This window comes from Ptychodera flava, chromosome 22 (genome assembly GCF_041260155.1).
Source record: "Ptychodera flava strain L36383 chromosome 22, AS_Pfla_20210202, whole genome shotgun sequence".
Lineage (NCBI taxonomy): Eukaryota > Metazoa > Hemichordata > Enteropneusta > Ptychoderidae > Ptychodera > Ptychodera flava.
In genome coordinates this window covers 17,632,869-17,643,287 of record NC_091949.1, presented here as the reverse complement: position 1 = coordinate 17,643,287, position 10,419 = coordinate 17,632,869, and the positions used below count along the sequence as shown (strand labels likewise).

At 35.9% G+C, this 10,419-nt stretch overlaps 1 protein-coding gene across 1 annotated transcript in view; it reads right to left on the bottom strand.

Annotated features, from left to right (window-relative positions):
• Nucleotides 1–817: 817 nt before the first annotated feature.
• LOC139122841 (bifunctional heparan sulfate N-deacetylase/N-sulfotransferase 1-like) overlaps nucleotides 818–10,419 on the bottom strand; it is a 32,610-nt gene continuing 23,008 nt past the window's right edge. Inside the window, 10 exon segments of the mRNA XM_070688648.1 lie at nucleotides 818–2,491; nucleotides 3,755–3,864; nucleotides 5,414–5,584; nucleotides 6,099–6,273; nucleotides 6,613–6,662; nucleotides 6,664–6,737; nucleotides 7,554–7,650; nucleotides 8,354–8,536; nucleotides 8,959–9,087; nucleotides 10,050–10,235. Coding sequence (XP_070544749.1) covers nucleotides 2,275–2,491; nucleotides 3,755–3,864; nucleotides 5,414–5,584; nucleotides 6,099–6,273; nucleotides 6,613–6,662; nucleotides 6,664–6,737; nucleotides 7,554–7,650; nucleotides 8,354–8,536; nucleotides 8,959–9,087; nucleotides 10,050–10,235 — 1,392 coding nt within the window. The 3' untranslated portion in view covers nucleotides 818–2,274.

The window sequence follows — 10,419 nt, the reverse complement described above, 5'->3', positions numbered from 1 at the left end:
TGCCTTAGAAAGAAACATGTGACCCTATGTTGTGATATCAACCATAGACCCTCCAGAAAAACTTTTCTCGAGGGTCTATGCGTCAACGCATCTTGTTAAATGCTGATTTCATCTTTGCCGATAACAGATGAAAGCTACACAGAGGTGGTAGCAAGATGCAATACCATTATTACTAAACATAGGCAGCACTTCCGTTAATCAGTAGTAACCTAAAGGGACACAGTGAGTTAGGGATAGGATACTTGGTTAGAGGCCTCCTGAAAAACCCCGTAAGTTCATTCATATCAGTAGGCTTGTGTCTAGTAAACTTCACTTATGCTAGCACATACAAAGCCCTCTTGTCTTCTGAACAAACCTGACAAAATGACTCCTGAGATTTCACCCATATACATTTGTTTTTGGATCTGCCCACCCTATTGAATATAAAGCGGGATGTACCAATGTCTAATGGTGCATGGGTTGGAGCAAATCAACACTAATGAGTGAGGAGCGTAACATTGATCCGTCGCTTTGCTACACCCAGAGAGCAAAATCTTGAAAGATTACGCGGAATCTAGATCAGCAGAGATGTACCTCAAGATCCCAGAATTTTATGTTCGCAGCAGTGGAGCAGATGTTAGACGGGAAGAGCCATTCCTTCAGGGCGTTTCTATCCTTGTTTGTAAGAAAATGTACGGAAAGGACTGCCCTATGGCAAACAGATCTTCAAGTCAAGGCAGGTATGTGTCGCTGTTGGTTCAAATTATGAATACAAATAAATTGAAAATGACCACATGTTACCTTGAGGACAACAAAATCACAAAAAATGGACAAACTCTTCAACAAACATGTTATGATATTATTTCTGAGTAACATGGTGTCTGTCTGTGAATGGCAAACAAATATTTGTAATCACTCACTTTCTGTCAAAGATCAAGCAAAATCAAGCAAGTGCAAACGTACAAATGGTTGTTGTGATAACTGGCTGGATGCAAGAAAACACTTGATTACCAGATCGGCTCATGTGACCTTTGTTACAGCACAATTCAATTAAAATCCATTTCACTGAAAAGCATTCCTTGCCCCATTGCTGTTAGAAATGAAAAGCGTAGCATCTATTTTGTGGATGTTCATCACTGAATTGCGTCATCGTTTGGTTTCATCATAATAATATCACAATGTATACAATCATTGCAGATTTCAGATGGATTTTGTGACACTTCTTATTTAAACAAGGAAAGATGTAATTGAGAGGGACCATGAACTCCTGACAAAGTTCTCAATTTTAATTAAGATTCTGATATATGCACCATCAAGGTCACTGTACAAGTAAATCCGATAAAAGAGTTGCTTTGTCAAAACTGTAAGTTACAAACTTTTCATATAAAGATGTTTATTTTTCTGCTGTACTCTAAACCTCTAAAACAGTTAAAAACACAAGCAGAGGCAAAGAAAAGCATTTCAAAACACCTACAGTTCAATTTGCCATATATGGTATTATAAGTCACATGGCAATCACATGATTGTCACTTGAGGCAATTACACCAATAGCACAGCTTCTTAGAAACAAAAGAAAATGATATCACATAACATGAATGTTTACCCTCCCAACATCTGATTCTTTCTAACATACTGTACGAAAAGAACATTTTTTATTAGAGCTCAAAACCATATAAAAGTGTTCTCTTTAAATATATTTCCAGAAAGTTCATCTTCACTTCATGATTTTAGCACCAAAATTCCTTTTTTTAAATATTTTGTACAACTATGATTAAAATAAGATAAAAATCTCTTTAGCTGAAATGTTGAGGTTATTAGTTTCAAATTTTCCATCAAAGTTCTCAAAACTCTTCCACTTGTTGAAAGTTTACCAATACTAGAAAACGTTTTAAGATATCCAACATATAAAAAATCTACTTCACCATATCCTGAAATCGAACTGTTTCCAGATATCCAGCATGTGGTACAGTCTCTAGATACCCAGCTACTGATTTGGATATCCATGTGTAACAGTATCTAGATACCCACGCCACAGGGCACCCAGAGTTCAAGATACCAATACACAGTTTCAATATTCCATTATATAATACAGTTTTTTGATACCCAAAAGACATTAAATGCATAAACCTGACTGTTGCTAAATATCAACAAAACTGAAGGATGCTTGTCACTGGCATTGTTTTTTTCAAAGACTGCTTAACCAAAGTCATCAGAATCCACATCATCCTTCATACTTAGCAACTGTTTCTAAACACCCCAAAACCCACACAGTTTCAAGGTCCTCCTCATCAGTTTCTAGACCCCCTTTAGTTCATCCTGTAGCCAATCAGGCAGCTGCTGTCCCAGTCTTGTCAGCAGCTTTGACAATTCAACGTTGTGAGTCTTGTAGTACTGCTGAAGGAATTTCTGTGCCAGGGGGTCCATTGCGGGATAATTGCGACCTTTGCTCTTGCCAAGGCATTTGGTCTGCCCCTTTACAACCTGGCAATAAAAACCCTTCTTGCTGTCAAACCTGTGAATGAGAAAACATGGACATCAAACAAAAAAGCAAGTTTTAGATAATTTTATTTCAGAGTTGAAGCAACATGATCTACTTTGTTTTTGAAGTTTACTTCATATCAAGAGTTGGGGCAAGCTTAGGGTACAATGAGCATACATTTTGACCTTAAAATTTTTACAGTAATTTTCTGGTCCACACTTGTGTGCCAACTCATTTTGAAGCTCTTCAAGTGAGCAAAGTTTTCACCATCTTAGTTTTATGAAAAATCAAAAACTTCATTTTCCCTGGACCCCATACAGCTTACTCAGGAATGGCAGCCATCTAACTTTCAAATATTGGTAAATGTCGGGTAATATGCTTCTCTGAAACAAAATATTGTAAATTGACCCCTGATTTTTATTCTCAATTTGGTAAGAGTATGGTTGAAAGTTTCATCATGGAAAGTTTGATACGTCTTTCAGTTTGAGGTGTGTACAATCTTAAGGTAGAACGCACCTCGGGGACAGACATTCGGACTCTCAAACTTTTACAGTTCTCTTCTGATATACCATTTGTGGGGGTTCATTTTAAAGCTCTTGGTGTAAGAAAACTTTTCACCGGCTTATTTTTTTGAAATTCGAAAATTTTTATTTTTCGCCATAGAGTTAACACAGGCATGGCAGCCATTTTGAATTTCTAATATCGGTAAATCTTGGGTTATTTGTTTCTCTAGTACCAAAATTTGCACGGTGACCCCCTATTTTTATTCTTGATTTTGAAAGAGAATGATTAAAAGATTCCTTGAGGAAAGTTAGAGCAAAAGTTTAAGTCTTTCACTTTCAAGGTGCATATAAAAGGGACAAAAACTCTCTTTTTTGAACTTTTTTCATGAATTTTGTTTGATATGAAAAGTTTGAAATAAAAGCTTTGTGTTGTTTGACTTTTTGAAACATGCTGAAGTACTGGTCAACTCTGCACCACCTCAACTGTGCTTGCATCCACAAAAGATTAAATATCCAGGGAGACATTTTATGGTCAAGATCAAAAATTCAAAGAGTACAGCTCTCACCACGCATGGCTGGATATACACTGTTACGTAAAGTTTGAACCCCATGTAAGCTTTTTAGAACTTCAAAAGTAGAGGCCACACTGATTTACACTTATATCTGTATCAGATGGAAATACAAACCAAAATTTGACGCTTTCACCCCTTTCTATGAGTGCATAGTTCCTTCAACACTATTGGAAACAATTGGGTTATACCATGGTTTGATGGTGGCAATGGGTTGAACTCACTTGAGATGTTCTTCATAGTTGAAGTACGGTTTTATCTTCAGAAACCTCTGAACTTTGTTCATGGCTGACACAGGATCTGACTTCAACATCTCACCATCAAGGATCAGCACCTATGGTAAGGTTAAAGGGTAAAGGTTAAAAGTGACAACTATATTGCAATTTGCAACAGGACAGTTGTTATTGTGACTTTACTGCAAAACTAAAACATGCCCTTTTCCATTTTAAAGTACTTCTTTACTGCACTAAAAATAATTTTGAAAGAGCCAGCTAATAAAACAATCTTTTTATTCTCATGGTTTAACGCAGCATGAATTTTGTGGTGACCGAATATTGTGGTCTCACATCTTTACATGAGTAACATTATTTTCTTGAACAAGACACAAACATGGCATATGATCCTGTCATGGCCATTCAACTATGAGTACGGTTGGCAGAAAAACACCATTTGTTATTTGAATAACTGCACATAACGTGATGGAAATCATTGTTAAAGTAACATCATCAAGAATTGACCGGCTGGTTAAACTTTGCTATGAGTGCTTGAAATATACAGAGTGTATCATAATTTTAGTAGAAAAATGCTACTGAATTGATGATTTCAGTATCAAAGTTTTAAGGTGGTTGGAAAGGCTAGAGCGTCAGTTATAAATTTCAACAAAACTATTAAAATATAAAAGTAGTCAACATTCTCTGTGGAATAAAAAAAACTAGACATTTTGGCACAAAGGCATTGCAGAGTTATAGCCTGTTAAAACTTCTGAAAAACTGACCAAATAAGAAGAAGTTGGGGAGTCCTTAGTGTATTAACTATGGTAGAGGTCCCCTAGCTTTTAATAAAATGTTTGAAAAGGGAAAGTCATTATTTGCTGTTTTTCAGGAAAGTTTGACAAGGCGGTGCTGGCATTCAGAGTGAGTGACTGCTATTGTAAATGCATTTTTAGATTCTTTGAGTGTCAAAGAGATGTCAAAAGTGAGATTAACCAAAAAAAACTGCTCTATGACTTCAAAAGAGGGGTGCAAATATGGCTTGTTTTCAACATTTTTGACAGAATAACAGTTTTCCTACATAATTGTATACCAATTTAATCCAACTTTGAAATGAGATATGGACATGAAATTTTTACAGCCTATTAACAAGGTTACAGATAAGATTTGTACAGCACAATTTTCCTGTATTTGAAGTACTTTTTGAAAATCACATTTTGAAATTTCAAAGAATTTTTAATAATTTTTTGATATATAAACCCATGTAAAATCATAAAAACAAATTTTATATACAAATCCTGCCGTACAAATCTTACAATAAATAGTGTCAACATATTTATAACTAATTTGGTAATATTAATACTATCCAATTATTATTAAATTCAAATATGTAAAAAAAATATGAAAAATTAAATTTTAATATTTACTGGTGTCATATTTCAAAATCATGGCTGCAAATATACAATTTTTATATTCTTTGGAGAAAATATTAACTAAGGGAATTATCCTGAAAATTTGAACTAAATATCTTGATTCTAACACTTGAAATTTGACATTAACTCTGAGAAAAGAATTGGTGCAAAAATAGCCTTTCCAACCACCTTAAGTCTGAAGTCTTGATACTGCAGTAAGCCAACATCTGATTGGCTGCAAGATAGGAGACTAAGCGAATACCTGATTGGCTGCATAGTAGGACAGCCATCTTTCTAGATGTTCACCATACATTCCTGGCTTGAGACATCTGTTCTGTATGTCTCTAACTGCCTTGGGAGCATCTAGTTTTGCAGATACAATCTCATAAAAGGTGTAATTCACGGCAGTAGGGTCCTGATGGGCTCTCATGTGCTGTGCAATGAAAAATATATAATTCTTGTTAGATACAGAACTGCTTTATACAAAGTCACAGTATTTAATGCAAAAGGTTTGTGCTAGGAACAATTTTAGATGTAATAATTTAATCCATGAATCAAGAAAGAGTGTACAGATGATTGTGAATTTTCATTGTTTACATCATAAACATTTACATGGCATCTCCTTTTACCAGTTCTGGATCCTATGCTACAGGAAAAATCTTTGTTTGGCAAAGTTTGCCATGACAATGACTTGTATTTCTTAATTTACATCTTCATCAGAGAATTTGCCTTAGTTTCATTTTCAAATACACAAGAGGTAACTAGTGGACAGTCTTGAAGCTGGAGACGATGCTTGAGTGTGCCATGCCACAGAACACAGATGCAGATTTGAGTGCGCCACCTATGGCAAGTTCGGGATTGCTAACTTTGAACACTGCCCTCAAGAGGTCACTCGTCAAAGAGAACCACACATCTCTGAAAACCATTTCTTGATGTTGGTTTCTTACCTGATACCAGGAGTAGGCACGTTTCGAGGGACTGATTAGAATCGTAACTATCTTGGCACGCGGAAGTAAGGAAAACGCCCTCTTTGGAACTTGGTGATTATCAAAATATGTGGCGCTCTTTTCAAATACAATATCAGTGGAGCTATTTGACGGCAGAGGAAAGTACTCCATATACCTACAAAACAAGTGGTAAGGGTGAGAATTCTGGAGGAACTGGAAAATTTCTCAGTATTATCTTACATTTTACATAAAATGCAAGTAAAGAGCATTAGAACATTACAAAAGCTTTGATTTTCATTCATGTAAAATAATTTGTACAAAAATTATTGAAAATACAGTACCTTGAAATAACAATTTTTCCAATAATTGCCTTTGCCATTTGATTCTGAGCATTAAACACTTACATATATGTAACAGCAAGTCAGCATGTATGACAAGCAAGACACCAATGACAGTCATGCTTTAAGAGTCACATGACCAAAGTCAGCCAATGACTGAATTCAATCGCACTTACCAGTCTATGCCTCTGTAATAATTGGCGCCGCTGAAAAACTGGACTTCTTCCAAAGGTTTTGGTGCTTGGAAAATTGCTAACAATGGATGGATGCATACTTAGGAAACTGTACAGAGCTGTGGTCCCTGATGGTGGTGAAATAGAATAGTCCAATCAAGATACAAAGTTGTGAAAGTAAAATGTCAGGATACGGTCACAATTACTGTACCTGCATTCTGTAGCATCATTCAGGGAATGAGAATACCGGTAATTAAAACACTTGTCAGACAAACAAAACTCATTATGTGTAGAGGGAAAGGGGTCGTACTCTACTTTGCAAGTTTGTACTGGCTAAATGCCATGGTTACGCCAAGGAAGTTCTGTAGTTGTGACATTCAGCAGTCATCATTCAGATTTGGTATGTTGCTCAAAATAAATCTGCAGTCTACCTTCAAACAAGCTACTTGGCAAATGTATTGTGTTTCCAGCAAGTTCACGTAGAATGTAGTCATGTGGTTTTTTGCAATTCCAATCTTTTTTATAGGGGAGTTGGGTTGAGGTAAAATGCAGAGGGTTTTCTCCTTGTTCAAGATCTATTTATCCATGTCCCAAAGTACAATTTGCCAACAAACGGATAAAAGGTAAGGTCTACAGCTGAGGAAGTGCAAGGCCTATAGGAGCAAGATCCAACAATAATTTTCTCAAACAAAAAATTATTGATTTTCCTAGGAAACTTAAAACAGATGTTGGCAGACGGGGAACATTTTTCTTGTAAAGACTGTGAGAGACATTTTTCACTCATGGCAGGGTAGAATTGCAAAGACATTTTCACCTTTTGTTGTGGCATGAACACCAGAATGAATGTCACTATGTTCTTCAACAAGTTTGTTTGTCGTATAATGATATGAATATTGCAAGCATCAACACAAACAGGAACTACATTTTTTTTTGGTCAGACTTACCTGTTTTTTGAGGTCCGATAACTAGGAATTTTGGAAGTCTATCACATGATTTGCTGTTTGACCAGATTCCCTGATGGCGTTTATCATCACATGGATTCTGTAATGCAAAAACACACCCATCTAAACTGTCAGTATTCTAAATCATATTTGGCTGTCTCACATCATTAAATTTGATATGCATCACTTGTACAAGTTAAACCTCTGTTTCCTCAACAAACATATTTTCCATTTACTTTTGTCATGTATGTTGAAGACAGTTTATTGTTTGTGACTCCAATCTTTTCAAAGCTGTCTACATGTGTACAATATCAAAATGTTATTGTTGACGACTGAATTTCAGTCCAGACTAGGATTCGTGTATAAACAACGACATAAAACACCGGTATTATTCATGCTGTATATTGTGTTAGCAAAGCCAACACTGGGTATTTTAATATATATTTACAGTAGAAGGTAGAAGAGGATGTGCTGGTTTGTCGAAAAAGTTAGTACAAGTATTATTGAAGGGTACAGCTATGCTATTATCCTTGAAAGAATACACAGACAGGCAGCATACCTGTCAGCATACAAATACATAATGACTATAATATCTTGATCTGGTTGGTCGCTGAGGGCGCTATTGCCATCATGAAGCACTTACACAGTTACCACAAGGGTGAATGTGAAGACTTATTCCAGTATTGAGAGCGATGAACAATATTAATATCATGACCAGGTTAAAGGGTCAAAATTTGAAAGTGACCAGTCAAATTGCAGCCCTTTGAGACTGAACCCCCTAACACTTTCACAAGCTAACTCACTTGCCACACTGGATCCTTTTCTTCTTCATACAATGCGAAGTATTTCTCTGCTAATTCTACTGGAGGTACAGTCTTCAACTGCAGATTGGTCCAACATTGAACAAATTTTATAACACTCTCAAACGTATATAAAGCTAATCTGTCATTCCCATAATTAGATAAATGCGTCATAAAAATATTTATCTGAAATGAGAAAAGTGTAATAATTAGCAATTATATCATTTCATTGTCATAAGATGATGAATTTCAGATTCACAAGGTCCTACACTACAAAGTGCAATTCACAACTATGCCATTTTATTTACTAAAGGGACAAAGACATTCTTTTTTGATCTCTTTTCATGAATTTTGTTTGATATGAAAAGTAGTTCATGTTTTTTGACTTCTTGAAACATGCTGAAATACTGGTCAACTGTGCACAACCTCAACTCTGCTTGCAGCCAGACAAGATTAAACATTCAGTGAAACATTTTACCGTCTGTACCAAAAGTTCAAGTTCAAACATTCAAGTGTACAAGTCTAACCATCGCATTATGTGCTACAGTGATATTTTTTACCTCCAAAAATTCTATGTATTGAACTACAAATGTTATTTTAAAACTTACCGGATTATTTATAAAAGTCTGAAATAATTCCCCACCATGAATACTCTTCTGCAGTTTAGAGCTTCCACCTGGGTATTTATTCATAAAAATAGTGTGCGTAAACAGGCCACATGTTTGCCTTGGTAAAACCTGCCATGGTAGAAAAAAAAACAGACAAACAGCGATCGATCAGTGCACGATGTCATGAAGTTCAACGAGTTTAACTGACTTTGTTAGTGTATATTTATGTTCATTCAAGTGCAGGTTTTACATGATGAAGTACTTTTCTGATGCAGATTACAATTGATCTCAAGTTCATGGTCTACCTTTGTGGCCATCAAGTAGTTTCTTTTCAACCAGGCCTCAAAAAGATGAAGAACTTTCCTATCAATTTATTAATCTTCCTTTTAGGATTGTTCCCACTATTATTTAGTCAAATATTTAAATATAAAATCCAAAGATCTGCTCATTTTCGATGCAAAGTATTTATCCTCTATCTTTTATGTGAAAGAACATGGTAAAGAGATCACACGCGAAGGTTGGCGACAGCGCCCTCTAGAGTTGATACACGTCAATGCTTGGTATGTTGTCTTTTCCTAGAGCATCCCCATTTGGCTTGAAAGTGCAAGGGCAAATTAACATGGCACATTTTACCAAAATGGTCTTTGTATTTTCTGATATTCAAAGCTTTGAATAAAAAACTAATCAAGTTTTTATTCACTTTTACTTTTCAGTTCAGTTCCTGCAGTACTAGTTACTCTTCCGAAATGGTTTCACAGAACAAATCACAACTAATGATTACTAGAAAATGAAGTTTCCATGACAATATGGAAATGTGTTTCCCTGACAATGAACAAAAGATGGTGTGGCCATGAAAATATGTGACTGATGGTGTAGTCATGGCGATAGGCAAATGATGCAGTATCCACGAAACTAAGTTTGAGATGGCATGTCTATGACAATATGTAAATGATGGGCCCATGATAATATGTGACTAATGGTATATCCATGACAACATGCAAATGATGGGATATCCATGAACATTGGTCGAATGGAGAGGTATGCATGAAAACATGGAAATGATATGGTAACAGAAACTGATTCTCATTTACCATGATATTCCGATGGGTAAAGCCTCTTCTTTTACTCGCCGGTCTGAGATGTGGATACTCTTCCGTGCTTGTCACCCGGATATTCCAGACTTTCCTCCATGCTTCATACAACTGTGTGTGCACAGGGTATACCCCGGAATGATGTGGGGCCACCGAATAAAAATTTTCCACTGGAATATTATGGTCCTACAAGAGAGAACATGAAACACTTGTGGAACTTTTCCAGGATATTCATTCTTTCACTTCTTGATATGGCAGATTGTACATGTATGAAACAGAAATCTGGTTGATTAACAACTGAAACAGATTCACAGAATTTTACAAGGGTTCTCCTTGGTATACCAGCACAGTTATGTAAAGAGATAGTATA